We start from the raw sequence: 21,957 nt of genomic DNA on the forward strand, positions 1-21,957 counted from the left end.
GAAGGGTGGGAGGTGGGGGGAAGTGTCCTAAGTGGGACAAATAGGAAGCACTTAGTAAGATGATAGGTTTATTCCCAAATATACCAGTAATTCCATTAAGTTCAAATGAGCTGAGTACTCTAATAGGCAAATATTGTCAGGTAAGACATAAAAATGAAACCTAATTATATGTATTCTTTAAGAGACACATCTAAAACATAAGGACATAGAATGAAAATAACAGTATGGGGACAGATATAACATGTAAACATTATAACCAAAAGAAAATTGGTGTTTCTTTGTTAATATCAGATAAAGAACACATTAAGGCAAAAAGTTTTACTAGGGATAAAGAGAGGCACTAAATAATATTGACCCAAAAGTTCTGTATTTGTGTGTACCAAATAGCAGAAACTCAAAAAACATAGAGCAAAAACTTTAAAAATTTCAAAGAAAAGTAGATAAATCCATAATCATTGTAGATTTTTCTGTTACAATCTGGAGAGCTTGTTGGAATAGAGATACCTGGGCCTTATTCCTGGCACTTCTAATTTGAAGTCTATAATGGGGCCTGATAATTTGCAGCTCCCAAATGCTGCTCATGCCGATGGTTCTAGACCCGCACCTTGAGTAGCACAGATACGGAAGATTTGAACACCGTGATTAGCAAACAACCTAATACTACAGAATACGTGTTCTTTTTAAGCTCTTGCAGAACATTTTGAAAGTTAATGTATTCTGGGCCATCAAGCACCTCTCAATAAATTTTAAATAATTGAAAACAGAGTTTGTTTTCTGAGTACAGTGGAATTAAACTATAACTCAATAACAAAAATATAACTAGAAATTCTCATGTTTGAAACTAAGGCAGTATGTTTCTTAATATTCTCATGGGCTAATGAGACCACAGTGAAAATTGCAAAATATTTTAACTGGATGATAATGAAAATACTCCTTTCAAAATTCATGGGATATGGCTAAACCCATGCTTAAAAGGAAATGTATAGCTTTAGGTATATGTTTTTTATATATAGCATAGGTATTATATATATAATATTATTTAATGTATACTTGTATATATTATTTATAATATATAATTATATATATTAATTATATATAAGGTGTGTATGTTTTATGTATGTATATAAAGTGGGGAGGCTGAAAATCAGTGAGTTAAGGATCTATCTCAAGGTATTAAAAGACACTAAATTAAACCAAAAAAGTGGAAGGAAGGAAATAGTGAAGATAAGTGCAGAAATTAATAAAAATTCTTAAAAACCATAAGTAGAGTTCAACAAACCCAAAAGTTGTTTCTTTCAAAAGTCTCCCTTCTCCCTCAAACTCTTAGTCCTACTCCCCAAAGGCAATTAACGTGCCTTAGACATTCTTTGTAATGTTTCTTAACATACATGTTCTTTTCAGATATTCATTCTGAACCAACTGTATGTACTACCTTTTTTCTTCCTTCCTTCCTTCCTTCCTTCCTTCCTTCCTTCCTTCCTTCCTTCTTTCCTTCCTTCCTTCCTTCCTTCCTTCCTTCTGTCTTCTTTATTTTAGAGAGAGAGTAAAAGAAAGCATGTGCTAGCAGGGAAGAGGAGCAGAGGGGGAGAGAGAGAAAGAATCTTTGAGCAGGCTTCATGATCAGAGTGGAGCCTGACACAGGGCTCGATCCCACTACCCTGGGATCATGACCTGAACTAAAATCTATCTTCCTCCCTCCTTCCCTTCCTTCCTTCCTTCCTTCCTTTCTTTTTTTTCTTTCTTTCAAAATTCTTTGTGCCTCAGTTTTCATATACATAAAATAGGGGAAATAATAGAACTTGCCTCATTGGATTGTTACGCAGATTTAATGAGTTAATATATATTGTGTGGTTAGAATAGTGTTTGGCACTTAAGAAGCCCTGTATGAATGTTACACCTGTTGTTATTACAAGAGGACATACGGTCCTGAACCGAATGACAGTGAGGGTAAGCCTGGATTTGGGAGGTCAAAGGTGATGGTCAGGGACTGCTTTGGGGGAACACAGTGTCTGCCAGGCACTCTTGCTATGTGTGTGGAATGATCTGGCCAGTAATGAGCCAAAAGGTAGAATTATTGGCAGAGTCAGCCAACAGCCTGGACTTGTGACTTGAATAGAAGAGGGTAAAAGAACTAATTGGGTCACCCCCACTGGGATCTTATCAGGTGACTGGATCAAAGATCAAGGGAGAGAAGTTTTAAAGTAGTGTGACTAGTTTTGTTTTGTTTTGTTTTCTCCTTCTTGACTTTCTAAAGTTTGATATTTAGACCATTGCCCTATAGGTACACCAGATTCTTTACCAAAGCTAAGTTTCGTTATTTCTGTTCTATTTGAGAAGTGGTACCGTCCTTTCATGTCCACTGTGTTTGAGAAATTGGCATTCTAACTCCCAACCGACTGTACATTCCGTGTAGAAAGGTGCAGAAAAGCCACTCATATTCCACTCCCCCACTATTAAGTAGTGCTGTGACCATGAGCAAATTATCTAACCTGAAGTCTCCGTTGTTTGAACTGTAAATTTAAGATGGTAATAATCTCTTCAGAGGTTTGAGGGCTAAGTGAGATCCTATATGTAGAATGCCTAGTACAGGGCTTGGTATATCACGAGTGCTCAATAAATGCCAATTTGCCACCCATTCAACCAGAGTTTTCCTACTCGATATGTGGTGCATACAAAGCCTTGTCAAGGTTCCAGAAGAAAGTCCAGCCTTTGGCGAGCTAGTAGTGTGCTAGCAGCCTCCAGCCCCTAGGTTTTCATAGGCTCCACAAAGGAGACAGCCAAAGAGGAGCCAGGGTGAGTAGGGTTGTGTCTAAATTCTTAGTCTCTGACTGGACCTATCCTTAGTGTATTCTTTATTCTAAAAATGCGTGTGATTCATTGTCAGTGAGAACTAATTAGGTATGTTGGAAGGTTTTTGAGGATAGGTATTACCATTTTCAATAAATCCAATGAATAATCTAGATCTTTAGAAAGAAAGGGAAACTAGGGTGTGTATTTAGTAGGGAGTGGTGGTCAAATAAATGAATAAATAAGGGTTTCCATGAAATAAAAGACTTAACTGTAGGGCTTCTTTACATAGGACACTCAATAAATAAATTTTGATGTTTTCTGTTACATGAGACTTACCCGGACAAAAAGTCTGGTTCATTATTGTTTAAGAAGTGCTCTTGACTTTTGATCTGGGATGCTGATGTGTTGCCTGGTAGATGGCCCTACCTTTAAGTGCAGCTGGCAAGAGGGACTTCCGCCCTCGTGATGTCAGTGCTTCAAAATCTGTCAGGCTTTCCATAGAATCTATTCAGTTGTACACCTAACACATTTTGATTTTTATTTTTTTAATGAGAGAAGTAATTTTAAAGAAAAAAAAATCTTTAACTGAAACATCTTCCGTGGTAATTTAGAGCCACCCTGCAGCACATGTTTTAGGGAGATGAACGGTGTCATCTGTTCTCTGTGTACTGTGGCCGCGAGGCTGACGTTTTATATACTTTTGCACATGAGCCTCTTTGTGAATGTCATGAGCAGTTATCAGTCTATCATGCATAGAGTAGAAAGGGCAAAGCCAAACTGTAAGGGTGTCAGTACATTATGGCAATAAAAATTTTTCACAGCCTCAAATAAAAAAAAAAAAATACAGTACTTGACAAGTGAGTCTGTTTTAAATTATTTCAAATCCTCTGGAAACTGAATTTCTATTTGTTCACTTCTCCCATCAGAAGTAGGTTGTGTTTCAAAAGTCGGTTTTCAAGTCCGTTGTTAGGAATTTGGAACTTACTTTCTAAAAAGAAAAAAAAAATGGTTTGGATTTTTGGGCTCAACCGCATTTGAACCATAAAGGAGCCAGAATACTTTGCACTGACAAGGTAGAATATACTCTTGTAGCCCTAGCCAATGGAAAAGAAGTAAAATGGAATAAACAATTCATGAAGAGCACTAAGAAAAGACCGATCTTATTAGATAAGACAGTGGAAAAAGAACAAGAAAGACTGTGTGACCTCAGGCAAGTTCCATACACTTTCTGACCTCAGTTTTTAAATCAGTAAAACTGGGTCTTTGAGAGGGCTAAATGAGATAATGCATGTAATAATGAGCCCTTCTTAATGGCTGCTGTCATAAACAGAGGTGCCTGTAGGATCCAAAACCAGGTTTCCACAAATTCTAGGTCCAGTGCTTTGTCTTGCAAGTGGTTACGATGGGACAGGAGGGAGGAGGGGCGAGGAGACAGAGGTTGTACTGTCCACTGTTTGTGCACAATGGCCGCCCGGAGGTGTGTGGCAGCTTGCAGCCCTCGGTCTGGGTGTTACCCACCTCTAGTAGGAAGTTGATTATGCTCCATTATCCAGGGGAACACCCCCTTTTCCCTTCTCTTGCTGCTGCCTCTTCCCTGTTGCCAGTACCCTCCCTCCCCCAGCACTGGGAGCCTGGACCCGCTCTCCCAGCATCCAACGCTCATGTGAAGAGGGTGACCTGACCTCAGTGACCTCAGGAAGCAAGCAAAGCCAGCAGAAGCTTTTGTTGTTGTTGCTCTTGTTGCTTGTTTAAGAAAAGGGAAAGAACATTTATTGGGTGCCTGGTACATCCCGGGCACAGTCCTGTGTATTTTAACACGTTCTCTCATTTAATTTTCGCGGCAGCCCGCTGAGGAGTAGGTATTGTTATCCCATCTTGCAGACTAGGAGAGGAGGACCTTAGATGGCACGACAAAGCCAACAACGGCTAGGAAATCACAACGCTGGGCTGCACACACAGGTCTGTCTGGCTGTCAAGCCCTTGCTGCAGCTGCCCTCTGGGTTCTCAAGGGAATGCACACATATGGTTATCTACAGTGTGTCCAGCCTTTCTGCCCTTACATAAACTTGACTGTGCACCCCTGGGAAGGAGAGGAGTGGAATGAGATTTAGCTTATTAACACCATTCACTTTAAAAATTGAACAGTTATCTGGCTTCCATCCCTCATTTCACATTGAATCACATAACGGGGATGAAAACATATTGATTAGGGAAACACTATTTATTAGAGGTAAAATTGTTTACCATGTAAATATGCTACATGTTCCATTATACAAGACTTGGCATTTCAACATTTCATAATCTGTTGCATTTAATTAGGCACAGAACATAAAGTATGCATCACAAGTAAACAGGGGAAACACAATGGCAAATTTTTCTAAGATTTGTGCTTCATAAATTTTCAGTTTCCTAATTTCAGTAATGATGTTTTAGTGTCAGCTGCTACTTTTCCAAACAAGTGCCGATCCTCTCCCTAATGTATTCGATGCACGGAAGCAAAACTAAAGATGAACTCTAAAGTTCTCCATTCCTGCTTCCTGCAGATTCAGTCTTGAAGTAATAATTTTTCTCTTTTATTTAACATTGTGATTAAAATGATAAGTGTAGTGATAGAATGTGAAATGTAAGATACAGTTAACGCTAATTAATAAACTGGCTTGCAGTGACTATAGAGACTTTGTAGGTGGTTTAGCTTTATGATTTGAACATGGAGTTTTCAAAGCAGTCTGGGAAATTTTAATGGCGTGAAATTTACAAAGTGTCTGATTTTAATTATTTCAAGAATCCTTGGACCTGCCAAGCTCCAAGCTTGTCCTCCAGATAGATCACAGGAATGGAATTGTTGTTGCCTCCTGTAGTTGTGTGGGCCAACACAGGGCCCGGTATGTGCACTCTTAGTGATTGTTAAGTGACTTCTAACTGATATTTTTAAGAAGCAGATTGGTTCCCTTTTTTCATTGTAAAATACATTTTTCTAACTAAAAAAAAAATAACCAATACCTGCTTATCTGAAATCAATTTGGATAATATTGGAAAAAACACAGAAAAACACATAGAAATTGCTTATAAATCTACTCTAAACATTTAAAAAAAATTTTTTTAACGCTTATTTATTTTTGAGACAGAAAGAGAGCATAAACAGGGGAGGGTCAGAGAGAGGGAGACACAGAATCCGAAACAGGCTCCAGGCTCTGAGCTGTCAGCACAGAGCCCGACGTGGGGCTTGAACTCATGGACCGCGAGATAATGACCCCAGCCGAAGTCGGACGCTTAACTGACTGAGCCACCCAGGTGCCCCGCTTATAAATGCACTCTAAAAGATAATCACATATTGATTGGTATGTGGGTCCTTGTACTTTTTTCCTGTGTATGTGTGTGTGTGTGCACACACATACCTCTGTATATCTGTGAATATCGTTACCCCCAAAAAATCTCATGCTGTGTGAAACGAAAAACAAATGCCCTTTCCTTCTCTTTATAATATATTGTGAATATTTCCCTGTGTCACTAAATATTCTTCCTTAACATGATTTTTAATCAATGATCATATTCCAATACACAGATGTGCTATAAATTAATCTATTTTTTACTAGCATAAGCAAGACTGTCGTGAATCACTTTGCACATGTATCTCTAAATATTTCCTCAAGATAACTTCTTAGTAATGCTGATGCAAAGGGTATATGCATAGTGATGGCTTACTCTCCAGAATGGTTATGCTACATAATAAGTAAACCATATCTATCTACCTAGCTTTACTTCTTTAATCTGAATGTTTTTGACTTCCGGGACACCTGAGTGGCTCAGTCGGTTAAGTATCCGACTCTTGATTTCGGCTCGAGTCATGATCTCATGGTTGGTGAGATCCAGCCCTGCATCGGACTCTGTGCTGACAGAGCAGAGCCTGCTTGGGATTCTATCTCTCTCTCTGTCTCTGCCCCTTCCCAATGCATGTGCATGCGCTGTCTCTCCTCCCTCTAAATAAAGAAATGAATGAATGAATGAATGAATGAATGAATAAATAAATAAACAAACTTTAAAAAATGTTTTTTATTTCCTGGAGCTGACAAATTTGTTCTTTGTAGAGCTCCAAAAGGTCATAGAGACACATAGCAACAGTTGCCTGAATGAGCCCCATTTTTATAGCCAGAGGTCTTTCCTAGGCACAGCCGGTGAGGGGACTTCCACCATGTACTCACACAAAGAAGTTAAACTGTAACCAGAGTTAGCCTGTTTACTTAAGGCATCAGTCTCAAACTAGGGTATACATGGTCCACAAAGTAGCCAAAGATTTTCCAGAGGTTACTAGGGCGCGGTTATAAGGTTTTCCCGGCCAGCTTTCCACATGTATGTATATACTCTTGCCTGAAATCCGCAAGCCTCAGAAAGCGGCTGTTGTGGAAGCAACGTGTGGGTTTTTTCCTTCCTCTGCTTTATCACTTGCCATTTTTCCACTTTGTGAAAGGAACCCTCCCACCTTATATGATGGCCCATTGCCCCAAAGGGTGGGACCCTCCCCAGTGCCACCAAAGGGTTGTGTGAAAGTTTGATGACCAAACCCCCTTCTATCAGCCCTTTATAACCCTGCACCCCTCTGATTAAGAAGTACATGAATGATTTTTTAAAAAGTTACTTTTGATGGTCAAAGTAGGTACTTTTATTAAAATAAGTCTGTATTGCTTTGATCAGTTTTAGACTAATTGTAATGATAGCTTAATCCAGAAAGATATATGAAACATGGAGAGCTTATAATTATAGGAAATAAAAACAGTGTAAAATTTTCAATTTCCATGTTTTTCTTTTGTAAAGCATAAAAGTATATTGCATTAGGATAATATGGGAGGAAAATGTAATGGAAATACACTTCTAAGAGATGCAAAATTTTTGACTGTTAAAGAAAAGCAAGTTTATGTGTTTTTAAAATGGATACTGGGTATCAAATTGCTTTGCTATTTAAATTCGGTTGGATACATTTTAAAGAATTGTGTTACAGTTTTATTTTAAAATGTCAACATTTATGACATACTGAAATAACATTGTTTATAACTATAAACTTACAATGAAAAATAGTAGATGCCACCTTAAAAAATGTGCAAAGGACAAAATATGTGTGAGTGGGTACCTGATTATTCAAAATTTCTTTAGGGACTATTCCAGTAAAAAGCGTGCAGTCCACTGACACAGGACAGGCAGCTGTCTGAGAAGGCTGCCTTACCTGGCCTCAGGTGGCCCCCCCTGACCCCATCCCCCAGTATACTTCCTAGAAGACTCTGCCTTTGTCTTCCTTCCACTTCTTCTCCACTCAGTGCAGCCTTGCAGAAGGGGAGGTGTGAGGGTGCCTCTTCAGGCTTTCCCTTGCCTAGAACACTCTCCCCTGTCCTGTTCCTTAGCCTGAGCCTGCTGGTCCTTCACATGTCGTAACTGGTGCCCATCCTGGTACCCATGCCTTCCCCTGCTCTCTCTGTGCCTTCATTCTCCCCAGGGGGAATGTTCCTTTCTTGTTAGGCCTCCACTCAGATGTCACATCTTCCAGAAACACTCCTTGGATCTCCTTTCCTCCTTTCCTTTAGAACAGTTGCTCCTTCCTGTCTCACCACAACAGAGGGGTTTAGAGGTTGAGAGGGGAAAAGGGAGTTAAGTTAGTACGAAGAGGGAGGTAGCAGCTGGCATTTTTGGCTTGTTTGTGTCAACAGAGCTTCTAGAGTTTTGCTCCTCTGAAATAGGAGTCTCAGTAAAAATGCTCTTGAGTGGGACTGAGGCTGAGGTCCAGTTCAGGTTCTACCTTACCTCGGAAGTCTCTGATTTCCCAGACCTGCTGGGACTTCTCTTCCTCAGATCCCTGCTGCACTTAGAATCTGTACTGTTACCCTGGGTGTGTGATCATCACCGTCCTGCAGTTTTCGCTAATTGTTTTGTGTGTCTAGCATTGTTTTATAATCAGATTGCAAATTCTAGGCAGGTACAGGTACATGTTTATTTATTCTTTTATCTCCTCATGACACGTAGGCTAGTATTGACCATAAGAGATACTCAGTAAATATCTCAATTGATATGGAAAAAATTGATGGGGAAAAATCAATTGGGAAAAAATGGTGTTGATATCTGGATCTGGATCTGTCACACTTTGCTGTGTGGTTTTGGGCAATTTGTCTAGTCTGGATCTCTTGTTCCTTCACTGGCGACACATGGGTGATAGCCATTGCTAACTAACAGTCTTCAGCTAATTACCATGGGCCAAATCATTAGTATACCCAACTATTCTATGAGTTTGTCTGTTTTTTAGATTCCACATATAAAAACATTTGACTTGTTAAAAGCGATTGGCAGTCTGCTGCTGGGTGGAGTTAGGCGAACACATGGCTAGTAAATGGGCGAGACCAGAAGCTTTTCTGGCCATGTCTTGGCCTTGCAGAAGGGCTCCTGAAAACCAGCAGCCTGCAGAATGTTCACTGTTCACTTCCCCAATTGCCAGAGACTCATGGCCTGGGAGCTGAAAGCAATGAACGTGAACAGAAGGAGGAAAGTACTTGTATGTTTATTCTCTCTCTCTTTTTTAATTCTCATTTTTAATTGATCTTAAAATCTTGCCTGGCCCTTCGCCCTCTGCACAGTGCAGAGTCATGAATCCTTGATACATGGCTCAAAAGAGAAGTACGGGACAGTGCATTCCCTTTCTCTCCACCAGTTTCCTGCCTGTGTTTCTATTCTGGGGCCAACGTACAGACCATTCCAGTTCCGAGACGGAGCAAGCCCGGCTCCACTTAGCGTCCCGTGAGTATAGCCTAGCTCCACTGTGAGCACCGTGTAGAAAGGACACATGTGATCTGTAGCTTTTAGTGCTTCTTACAGGGTGAGGGTGGAGATTCTTTTGCAACTAATTGTATCCATTGGTTTTTAAAAGGTGAAAGAAATTCCTGAACTTAGGTGTCGATTTCTGCATTAATTAAACTGATCTTAGTTGCAGCAGTATGGTCTTAATAGCTGCTTGCTGCAATACCCAAATCTGTGATATCAGAATGTGACGTGCATATTTTAATTTGAGAAATAGTTTAACATTTTTAGATATTCATTTAGATGTGGTTATGCAGGTTAAACATAACGTATGATCACTGCTTCTTTCATTGCTTCCAATTAAACCTTGCTTGTTAGTTTAACCTCTAGGTAATCCCATCAAACAATTGATGTCAAGGAAACACTGCCCACAGTAGCTTCGGATGAGTGGCCATTAATTTTAATTGCCTTGATATTAAAGATTAAGAAGTATTGGGACTAGCAGAATAGAAACGATCTGATGTCAAGCAAATCCACTTGCTAAAGCTTCCCCAGGCTGCTGGTGATATTAAAATTTTACTGTGAGAATTAAATAAACCTTTACTAGTGATGACTGTTGTTTGATTGGTCCAGGGGTATGCATAAACACAGGATTCTTGCATAGCTAGAGATGAGACCTTCAGTGGTACCCAGATTCCTCAATTATGAAACTGTTAATAAAGCTGTAATCTGATTTTCCAGGCTAGGTTTCATTAATGTATTATAGCTTCTCTGATTGTCAAGGTAATATTAACTACAAAGTACGGAATCCAGCAGAGAATTGTTTAGAAGAGGAGAATTCTAAGATGGGCCTTTGTTGCTAAATTCAGAGTTGGGGAATTTTCATTAATTATACTTAAGAAATGCCGAATTCCCTCTCAACCAGGACTATCTCCCTTTGCACCATAGATAGATAACATTCAATATTTAACTCTTTCGAAGGCCTGCCAGTCTTATTCAGATAAACTAGTGTGATATTATATGTTGAAGGAGCTTTTTGCAAACCAGCTCTGTAGGTCTGCCTCCTGAGCTGAGAATGTGCTTGTGAAACATGAGGTAGGGTCTAAGAGGACTTCCTTTGACCGGCATAATCAGAGCGGATCCCTTTATGCTGCTTTTTCAATCTTGAGTCAGAACTTTTGTTTTTAGAGTCATATAATGGGAATGGGTCCTAATAGTCACTGAGGCTGACTTCTGGTGCAGGAATCCTTCCCAGAGCATCTGTCTCCATGTTCCTGGAGGCCTGGGCCCCACATTGACATCATCTCTGGCTTCTTCCTCTCCCCTTGACCTCTACAGCTGGCCCGTGGGCAAATTCTGCCAGTTCCTCCCCCATGATAGCTGCCCTCTGGATAACTACTGCTCTACCTGGCCCAGGCCTCCGCTGCCTTCTCACCTGTGCACTCCCCTGGCTCTTCCTCCCACCACCACATCCTACGAAATGATCATGTGTTCCTGCTGCAAGCACTCGGAGCTCAAAGAAGGGAGGGCAGAGAAGGCCGGTGACCTAGTGGGGTTCAGTTGCTCAGGGCTGTTTGAGAACCTTAATATTGTGACCGTCTGGGTGTTGGACCATTTAAGGCCAGTGATTGGAAGCAAGAGGGAACCAGATCTTGGTTCCGAATACAGAACTGTATATTCATTAGAATCGTCCAGTGGTGGAATCAGGGACTTTGTAAGGTAGGAAGTACCACATTTCAAGAGATGGAGATGCCCTGAACACAAAGGGAAAACAGAGAAGGAAAACAGAGAAAACAGAGAAGAAAAAAGAAAACACATGAATTCCATTTTAGACCTTTTGAGCTGGAGGCTGTGGCAGAACATTTTATATGTAAATGTCCTTAAAATATCAAGAACTGAAATTCTTTATAGAAGTTAGGGATAGAGATGGAAATCTGGGAGTCATCACACAGAGACAGTGATTGAAATCATTAATATGGATAAGATAGCTCAAGGAGAAGAGAGAAGAGGGCCAAGAACTGAGTTTTAGGGAACACACACACACACACACACACACCCTGGCGTGTCAGATACTGCTGAAAGAGCAAACAAGGAAAGAGAAAAGGCCATTGGATTTGGGGCATGTGTTATGCCTGTGTAGCCACCTCAGTTGGCCTCCTAGCCCTGAGATTATTAAGATTGAATGAGAAAATGTATTCAGAGGGCTCTGCGTAATGCTTGGCACATAGGAGAGAGTCATTGAATGACAGTTACAACTAGTACTATTTGCTCTGAAGGAAGGAAGTGATACATATAGTCCTTAAGGCATGGGAGGGATAATAGTGGAACAGAAACAGCTAGGAAGTCCCGATCTGTCACATATTTACTTCCCGGTGAGTTTTGGCTTGTTTCTGTCTGCTGAACCTATGCTCACAGTTGCCGCATGGGTCCTCAGTAAGTGCGCCTGCCTTTGTATATGTGCACGCAGTGATTCCCCAGTATGTGACAGCATGTGGGCAGCAGCAAGGCCAGCGTTGTCTTCCTCCCGTGGCTTCCTTGCCAGAGTTCTCTGGCTTCTTCTGGAAGGATGAGTGCCACAGGTTGAAGAATGAGAGTTCTATTTCCAAAGCAATTAAAGACTTGGCAGAGACGGTCAGTAAGCATGCCCACTGGTGTAAATTGGGTTGGAGGACTCTTGCCGCTCCTTATTTTTCCTCAGGGCCCCTGAATAGCTGTTCAGAATAAAACAGTGACCCACCCAGCCTGATACTACAGCAACATGCCCCTTTGACAGATTATTAAGAAGTTAACGAAGAGTATTTTTAAACTGTTACTTTAACAAAAGGGAGGTCAGAGCCTTTTATATAGCAGGTGGGTACCTTTTTATAAACTGCTGTGTGGGTTTTAGTTTCTTTACATAGCTCAGCTACAGGTGCCTGAACATGTCACGTAACTATGAGCAATGAGTCTCGGGCCAAAGTTTTGCTGTCAGTGAAATGTGATGAAATCTTCCTGTTGCCAAGTTCGTCTTTGGAAATCTCTTCCACTTGCACGGGCTGACATCATAAGTAGTTTGCCAAAGAAAGAAGTATATTCCACCTGATGAAATCAGCGCCGCTCCCCCATATTTGCATTTGACCTTATTGGAATTACTTGAATTTTCAAGTTGTGACCTTCTCGTGGCGGTGCCTGAGCAGCCATCTTGGCAGATACACAGTGCCTTCTAAGACTGGAGACAAAGGGATTTTTCATCCATTATTAATTGATGTTACTCTTTTCAGCAGACCAAACATGATTCTACTGTCCAACTGCCAAAATCGTTCCAGAGCCAAAAAGAATAAGTCATTCCTTCACAAGTATTTATTATTTACCTAGCTTAACAAATGTTGCCTTTCATTTTTTCAGCCACTTTGGGGGTACTGATCGTTCATACACTAACTGGTGTATACCCACTGAATCCTTTCAGTGAACAGCGCTCCCATCCTTTTTAGCGTTACTGCAGCTAACTCCCAAGAAGGGGTATCTTTCCGAGAGTTTGCGAAAAGAGAAACCAAGCCCCTAGAACCATGATGCATTAGCCACAGGAGGCGATTAATTACACGCTAGGAATTGAGTGTCTCCCAAGGCATCCCCTTGGTATCCGACAGTTATTCCTGGAAATTTGACTCCTTCCCCCCCACCTTTGACCTCTCTTCCCCTTCACTCGTGTCCTTGCAATTTGCAGGTATCCAACTGGTTTGGCAACAAACGAATCAGGTACAAGAAGAATATCGGCAAGTTTCAGGAAGAAGCCAACCTCTATGCCGCAAAGACAGCCGTGACCGCCGCACACGCAGTAGCCGCAGCTGTGCAGAACAACCAGACCAATTCGCCCACCACGCCAAATTCTGGTGCGTACTGGGTGCTCGCTCCCGACTCGGCTCAGGCGGCCTTATGCCACAAAACCCTGTCCCACAGGCCAGGAAACAAGAGCCAGACTGAGGACACAGTGAATTTATAATGGAAGATTTATATTAAAATCAGGGCTTATTCTTGGGATGGGTGAACGAGTGGATGGCCAGAGTCTGTAAACCCACTGTTCATAACGAGTGCCACTCGCTACTGGTAGATTCTGGAACCTTTACACTTAATAGTGGTTTTGAATTCAGCAACTATGCAAAGCGCTATCGCTAATAATTATTTTAACTGTATCGTCCCATGTATCATTTTAAGGTCCCCAGTGGTCTGTCAGAGAATGAATGGAATAGCCCGAGTGGGAAGTTTATCTGTTGCCGTGCATAATGAAGCTAGAATGTTGGGAGTAGAGCAGTGCTTTCTACTGAATCTAGCTGCAGACTACAGTCTGCTGTCCTTCTTAGCATTTCTTTAGCCCCTGTGCCGACTTGGTAGGTAGTTAGCTGTGAGGGGTATAGTACTTGATACATGGATGCATATCTGCAGTATCACGGTGCATTTTGGCTACATTTTATGCGACATTTGTGATGGAGTTAGAAACATCTAAAAATTATAAGGCACTTGAGTAACAGTGAAAGGTGTGTAGCTAGTGCAGGAGATGGACTCGAGATGCGATTCAAGGGCTTTTCTAAGCAGATCTTTTTAATATATGTTTAAAAGTTCAGAAAGTGAGGGATTTTTGTTTATTTGTTTTGTTGTCTTTCCCCTGCCCTCTCTCCTATCCCCTTTCTTGCCCCAACCTCCCCCACTCCAGCTCTTTTTAATGAAACATAAACAGATGAAAGTTAGGTAGAAGGCATGGCTAAGAAAGAGCTTCAGAAAAACCTTTATTCTCTAATTGCCATGACAGTTCGTGATGACAAAGGGCTCATTTAATGACCAAGTCCTAGAGATAAATGAAAACAAGGGGGTGGTTCCAGACCAGCTGCTGGGTGTTTTTCTGTTTACTTTGATTTCCTCTTTGTTTCCTATTTGGGCTTCCCCACTGGTAAGACTTTCCTAGCTGCAAAATGAATCCCAGGACCTAACTCTCTGGAGTTATTCTCCATCTTCTTAGATCTGGAAATGCTTTATGTTGTACACGACCTTTCCCTTCTGCACCTTTTCTCCTTTCCCTGCCTCTAGGTCTTTGAGGATTATGTGTGTAGCTCTCTGTTATTCAGCTACTTAACTCTTTCCTTTCCAGGTTCTTCTGGTTCTTTTAACCTCCCAAATTCTGGGGACATGTTCATGAACATGCAGAGTCTGAATGGGGATTCTTACCAAGGGTCCCAAGTCGGAGCCAATGTGCAATCACAGGTAGGAGAAATGCCCCAACTGGGGCCTTTCTAGCAGGGTAGGGTTTGGGCTCAAAACTCCATGCTCTTACCCCATGGAAGTGGTCTGCACCTCCGTGCAGACCCTGTGCTGGGTGCTTCCAAACATGACCCATCTGCCCCACCGTTTAATTTAATGAGAATTCAAGTGAACAGTGACTTTGGAAGATTCAAACCTGATGAACTTTGTGAATGCATTCGGCTCTGGCTTGAGCTCATGGACAGGGTTGGGTGCATCTTACTTTTGTAACAAAACAAAACAAAAATTGTGTGTGCCAGTGTGTGCGTATGGTTCGAGAACATGTGCGTGTGTTTCCTTTCCGGATTTTTAAAAGTCAGAATCAAAAAAACCTGAGTGCTTAAAGTATATTCCAGGTTCAACTCTTTTCTCGTCCTCTTAACTGAGAACAACCACTTGTGTTTATGCGTGTAGGTGTGTGCGTACGTGTGTGTGAGAGGGAGAGATCCCGTGTACATATTTATAAGTAGTGTTCACCCACAGCCACACACGTTTCGTTGACGTAGGTGGCAAGTGTGCATTGCTACGAAGATGTTCTTGTTTGGCTGGCATGAAAAACAAAGATGTGTGAGTTTAAATATGCAAAGAATTGTTGAAATTCTGCCAGTCACATTTGATTGATCAGTTTGTCTCTCACTGAAGATGCTAAACCCTTGTGGCACACAGAATTCAAATTGTTTCCTTTTGTAAATGATGATGTTTTAATAGATTTGGGATGATGAATTCTGTTTCGTCTCACTTCTAGGTGGATACCCTCCGTCATGTTATCAATCAGACGGGAGGCTACAGTGATGGCCTTGGAGGAAACTCACTGTACAGTCCACATAACCTAAATGTGAGTACTCTGGGAAACCAGATTCGAAGAGCTGTAGGAACAGCGTCAGGTAAACAGTGACTGATAACTAAATTAATGGCCATTTGACTTGGCCTCTCACCTTGTTGGCAGGTGGAGAAGGCGGCGTTTTTACCGCACTTTGTTTTATGAACCGAAACACTTGATGTCGCCCAGATGCCCTTAGAAGTCCTCACAGATGGGGCGCCCGGGTGGCTCAGTCGGTTGAGCGTCCGGCTTCGGCTCAGGTCACGATCTTGCGGTTTGTGAGTTTGAGCCCCGCGTCTGGGCTGACGGCTCAGAGCCTGGAGCCCGTTTCAGATTCTGTGTCTCACTCTCTCTCTCCCCCTCCCCCGCTCACGCTCTGTTGTCTCTCTCTCTCAAAAATGAACAAGCGTGAAAAAAATTTTTATGAAAATAAAGAAAAGAAGTCCTCACAGGTACCCAGGAGTGGCCGGCATTGTGTCATCAATAGGGACTCAAGCATCAGCCCATTAAGACGCCGTCTCCTCCTGGCTGTGCTGTGTCCCAGGGAAATGGATAAAACAGGTCATTTATCTATCTTAGAATCAAGCAGTAGGAAACATTCCCAAACACATCTCAAGTGAAGGGAACAGCCTTGGAGGGCCCCAGACAGATCAACATCCCAAGCTAAACAAAGAATTCCATTCTGCAGAGTGAGTTGGCTGCATTGTCAAGGTGGAATGCAACACGTGTTCAGCACTTTTCAGCCTCTCAAAAAAATTTTTTTAATTATGGAGGGAACAATTTTAACTTTTGTAACCAATTCACCAAAACTTTACTTTTACCCCCCACTGACATGGATGGAACAGGGCAAAACGCCTCAGCTCCGGAAAGGGAACCTGGGGAGGGGAGGATTAGGCCATCAGGGTAGAGCTGGGGAGAAGAGTGGTGGAGGGAATCTGGGATTCTAGGCTCAGGGAGGAAGCGAACTGCCCAGAGCGTGGTGGTAGAATCAGGAGGAAAGTGGACAAATTTCTCCCTTTCTAGGGCCTTGGCTTGCTAGGAGAGAGTAAATATTAATGATTGCAAAAGTGATTGAGGATGTTCAATTGTAAAGGGAAGAAAGGACCATTAAATACTCAAATCTTTTACATTTGAAATGTCAAATCTTTCTTTTTGGGTTTATAAATAACTCATAATAACCCACAACAAACCATATAAAAAGCCTTTTAGTTGCATTTCTCCTTTTTCATTTAAGTGTTTTGAAATGCTTCAGAGAATGTGCGATATCCTTATCAACATGATAAAATATGAAACCGTGATTGCCTGCAGCATTTTACAGACATGAATTCCATCTTCACTGATGAGGCTTGATAAGGCGCTGTTGTATAATACAGTGCATAATCTCAAACCACCAGAGTAAGGATTAATTTATTTTGAAAAAAAGAATGCTTGCTGACAACCTCTCCTCCAGCTGCCACGCTGGGTAAAAATATTGTACATTTGTTGTTTATAAATGTGGATAAAGGAGGAATGATGTTTACTTCAGATGGAATATCTTTAGACTTGTATCTGTGTACGAGTTTTTCTTCTTCTAAGTAGATTTTCATACCTGAGGGGTAAAAACAGCTCACTGTTCAGGTAGAGAGGGTTTCTCAGAGGCCCACAAACGCACACGAGCACGTCACTGCCCAACTGCACGCCGGACGCTCTGAAAAATCCTTCGCCGTAGCATTGTCTTCTTCCTCCGGAGTTGTCTTCCTTTCTTCTTCCAGAATTTGATCTGCCTCAAGCCTGGAAGATCCTTGTCCCTTCGGCTCTGGTCATCTCTGTGGGGTTGTTTGGTCCCTTCCCCCCCCCCCCCCCCCGCCCCACTCTCTTTCTCTTGGTCCTGGAGGGAGGAAAGGGACTTTATGTGCAGAACTACGCAGTCGGTCAAAAGACAGGGCGCTAAGAACAGCGGCCGTGGGAGAAGGGAAAGCGGCCGGCACAGAGCTCGTCTAACAGCCGGACCCAGGCTGCGCGGAGGCTCTAGACGGAGTTCTCAGTAGCCTGGTGGCACAGGCCTCAAAGAAGACATTGTAGATGGACTCGCAGAAGTCGCGGACGGATGTGAAGGAGGCAGGGGGACCTCATGACCCACAGTGACACTGGCGCGGGAGGCTCGGGTCCGCGGGCAGCGGAGCGCGAGGCTGGTCTGAGCCGCAGGCGCTGGGTGTCAGCCAGCTCACCCTCGCCCTCTCTCCGGAAAGGCCCGCCCCGTCACTTCCACTCAGTGTTCCCCAAGTCGCAAGCCCAGCACCTCCCTCTTCTTGACTGACATAAAAATATGTAGCGACAAGCTGTCTGCCACAGCAGAAATCTGATCAGACATTGATTTCAGCAATTGCCTCCATAGGCCAAGACACAAGGCAAATTTGTTTCTGAGTACCGTTATTGCCGATGCAGGTCGAGGCAGGAAGGGCCAGCGGCGTGTGAAAAGCAGTAGCAACATCCCAAATAGGAGCCCCAGTTAGAGATAATTGGAATACAGATTTGAATAGTGTGCTCCTCCACAGTTCATGCATTTTCATTCCGGAAGATCCCATTTGGAAGGAAATTCTGGCCTTCATTTTCCCAGGGTTACAGTAGCTGGCTGTCGAGCGGGTATGGAACGAGGGCGGGCCACTTCTCTATGGAAACGAGGACCAGGCTGGGCTGAAGTTTACACCTCACGGAGCCGGAGGTCTTGCCGAGGCATTGCACTCAGCCCCTCCACCGCTCCCTTCTGAAAAGGTTTCTTTCCGAGTCACTTTCTTTTTACAGCAAATCAAAGGCCGAGCTGCATGCCAGCCTGAGACTAGCCGAGGCCCTCCTTCAGCTCGCTGATTTATGGCCAAGTCTTTACTTGGTGGGATGGATTTGTTTTACATGCATTTAATCCCACTTTAACACATGCTTCAAACTCCTGCCAAAGTGGGTTTAGAAAATACATTTCGCTAATGTATCTTTGCTCTCATGTTGTCATCTGGGTATTTTAAATCGGGGAGTAGAATTAATATGTAGACGTGCACCCGTTGAACTGTGTTTCTCCTTTCAGGCTAATGGAGGCTGGCAGGACGCAACAACTCCATCTTCTGTGACTTCCCCTACAGAAGGCCCGGGAAGTGTGCACTCTGATACCTCTAACTAATCTCTGGCAACACTTTTCCCTGAGCTGACATGCCTTGCTAAGTGCATTCAGAGCAATAGGAGGAAAAGGAAAGCGTTTTGTAGCCCACCATCTACAGCTTTACTGTAAAACCTTGTCTTATTAGAGAACTTGGTAAATCAGTTTTTTAAAGGAATCATAATCATTTGTATTTATACTTAAAAACACACAATGTTAAAAAAGCACTTTATCCAATTAGGCCAAGATTTAACATTGTTGACAGTCCTGTAGCTATTTTATCATAATTTATTATCAATATTTTACATTAATGGTTTCACAGTTGCCAATTACTTGGCCTTAAGGGTAAAAAGTACAATATATGCTAAACCTCAATCGTTAGAGCAGATGCAAAGATTCACCTCACCTAAATTGAATTTCTTGCATTTTTCCATCGCGGACTTTGATTGTCTTTCTTTCATATCGCTAATGGGGTTGGAATAAAGGAGCTGTTTGGCTATCTCTGTTAACAATGGTTTGTTTAAGAATCTTCCTTGTCACGTTTGCGTTTCGATCTCTTACGTTATAATTAGATCAGAGACTGGTAGCATCTTTTCTCTCTCTGGAAGCACCAGTGCCCAGAGTCTGCTCGGTAATTAAATTCTGGATCCAGATTGTTCTGAGAGATGAAGATCCTTGCTGCTGATAGAGGTGAACACGAGATCCGTCTGGGGCTGTACGGCGTGCACTGGGTGCTGCACAGGCTTGTCAAGGTTTGCTACGTCCTCTGGGCATCCACAAAGGCCCTGCTCTCTGGAGTGTTGTATATAGTGTAGCAAAAGAGTATTTATACATCTCACCAATCAAAACACAGCTTTATTACCTCATGCGAACTCATACAAACCAATAGAATTTCCACATGTTCTGTAGCTTAGAGTGTGCTCACTTACTACCTCTGAACAATACTCACGCTGTAGTTCGTCTCTTTCTTACCTTTTTGCATCTTGTAATTAACTCTTTGTTTCCCTTCACGAAATGTAATGTACATTGTAATCTTTTAAAAGAAAAATCAGGGTTGCATTTGCAACTTTTAAAAAACCAAGAGTGGAAACATCGGGTCTTCAATTAACACAGGATCAGTAAAACCGTTGTAAATACCGAGAAAGCATTTTGAATGTTCTTCATCTTGTTACTAATCCATGCGAAAGAAAAAAGAAAAAAAAAAAAAGGCGGCTAATTGTGATGCATTCAGATTTCAGTATTCAGTACTGTATATTTCACCCTGTGTAATGGGGCCCCTCCCTCTCCTTTCTCTCTTTTTGTATTGTATGCGATTCTGAAACTGATTGAGTCATGAAAATAATTTGTGGCGGTGATTCTAATGTATTAAAAATGTTTCGTGTTCCTTTCTAACTGGATTACACCCTGGATTGAAAAAGTCTTCCTCGTGGTAGCTATATGTAGTTTCAAACATGAATAAACTTTTTGCTTTCATGATTAAATGGTGCCGTTTCTGACTCCACCACGTGAGCCGGCCAGGGCCAGCAAAGCAGAAAGCCTGCCCAGAGGCAGGCCGGGGCCGGGAAATGTGTGGCCCTACACAGAGGGACTTTGAAATGACTGTGAAGCAGGGAGTGGAGGAACAGCCCCTGCCGACTGACTGCTCTCTCTCGGTGCGAGCTTCTGGCTAGCTCCTGGACCGTCCCTATGCATCCTCCTAGATCCCTGTGTTCTAAGAGCACCCGAAGGAAGGTATTGTCCCCACTGGCAGAGATTAGGAAAGCACAGCTCATGAAAGTTAAGCCAGTGCCACAAGGTCACAGACCTGGGACAACAAGGTCTGCACTTTGCACCCAGGTCTCTTCTGCCCTTGGAGCTCACACTCCCCTGACCTAGTGATGCCCCTGGCACTTGTTAGATGGAAAGACCATTTCTGTAGTTTTTGTTGTTTGTTTTTTTTTTTTAGAGACAGAGACAGTGCAAGGTGGGGGAAGGGGTGGGCGGTCGGGGCAGCGGGGAGAGAGAGAGAGAAAGAGAGAATCCCAAGCAGGCTCCATGCTCAGCACGGAGCCCCACACGGGGCTCGATCCCACAAACCTGGGATTGTGAGTGACCTGAGCCGAAATTAAGAGTCCGATGCTCAGTCAACTGAGCCACCCAGTAGCCTCCTTTCCTTAGAATTAAAAAAAAAAAAAAAAAAAAAAAAAAAAAAAAAAAAAACAGTCTGGTCACCTTCACCACTTATTTTCGTAGCTTCTGTGAGATACCAGCCAAGAACAAACAACAGTTTGTCTGAAAAGAGTGAACCTTGGATTGCCATTGAAAAAAAAACCCCAAAAGCCCACAACCTCTCTTAACGCACTCTTTAGAACTCTAAATTTGTAAAATGTTAGATCCACGAGAAATCCCTTCATTAGACTACACGTTATTTTTGTTTTATTAGAATCGGAATTCCGTATGTTTACATACCCATCTGTCGCTCAGATCTAAATCTTTGCAATAAAAGAAGTGGGGAGCAGGTAATTGGGCTGTTTACTATATCTCAAGGAAATTGACTCACAGGAAATCAGATTAATGTTAATCAGTCGCGGCAAATTGTCTATGATAAATACAACTTTTGCTGTTTCAGTTGCCAGAGCCAGGCAACACAAGGTCTAGGGCCACCGTTCCCATTAATCTTGAGGCGGTTATTCTGTGAGAGTAAACTTTATAAAACAGATCGCCCTCCAAAGCTGTCCTCCCTCACGTGGCCTCTCAGCCTGCCTGTCGGAATCTCTCCCATGGCTAAGTAGTTATTTGCATGATTCGATTAGCTTATGGGTCAGCCTTTCTTATCTTGGAACATAAAAACAACCTCTATGCTATGTGGTTTTGCAAGAATATCCCGTGGAAACCTGACGCAAGCGTGCAAATACCTCTTCTTTAATATCCAGACACACACCCTGCCCGAGAAGCCTCCCAGCTTTTTACCTCAGGCCAGTCTGTTGAGAGAGACATATCCCAGAGTTTCCTGGAGAGGCACAGGCTGTCGCGTGACCCTTGAGGGAAATGCGTGAGTCTGAGGCTTTAGTCGGAGGAAGCCTAAATAAAAACACCGGTTCCTTTTCTACGTGCCGGATGTTGAGCCTGTGCGTGTTTTCCGCCTTTCCCGCCTCTCTGCAGAAGCATCCTCCGCTCATAGGTCAGGAAACTGGGCCACAGCACG

At 42.6% G+C, this 21,957-nt stretch overlaps 1 protein-coding gene across 2 annotated transcripts in view; it reads left to right on the top strand.

Annotated features, from left to right (window-relative positions):
• Positions 1-20,254, top strand: part of PBX3 (PBX homeobox 3) — a 220,034-nt gene extending 199,780 nt beyond the window's left edge. The window contains exons 6-9 of one of the 2 annotated variants that reach the window (XM_049637960.1): positions 13,265-13,430; positions 14,681-14,793; positions 15,575-15,664; positions 18,705-20,254. In XM_049637960.1, coding sequence (XP_049493917.1) covers positions 13,265-13,430; positions 14,681-14,793; positions 15,575-15,664; positions 18,705-18,797 — 462 coding nt within the window. In that variant the 3' untranslated portion in view covers positions 18,798-20,254. The remainder of the gene's footprint in view (positions 1-13,264; positions 13,431-14,680; positions 14,794-15,574; positions 15,665-18,704) is intronic. The other variant, XM_049637970.1, reaches the window with a different exon arrangement.
• Positions 20,255-21,957: the final 1,703 nt, after the last annotated feature.

The sequence above is a fragment of the Panthera uncia genome, chromosome D4 (assembly GCF_023721935.1).
Source record: "Panthera uncia isolate 11264 chromosome D4, Puncia_PCG_1.0, whole genome shotgun sequence".
NCBI classification, from domain to species: domain Eukaryota; kingdom Metazoa; phylum Chordata; class Mammalia; order Carnivora; family Felidae; genus Panthera; species Panthera uncia.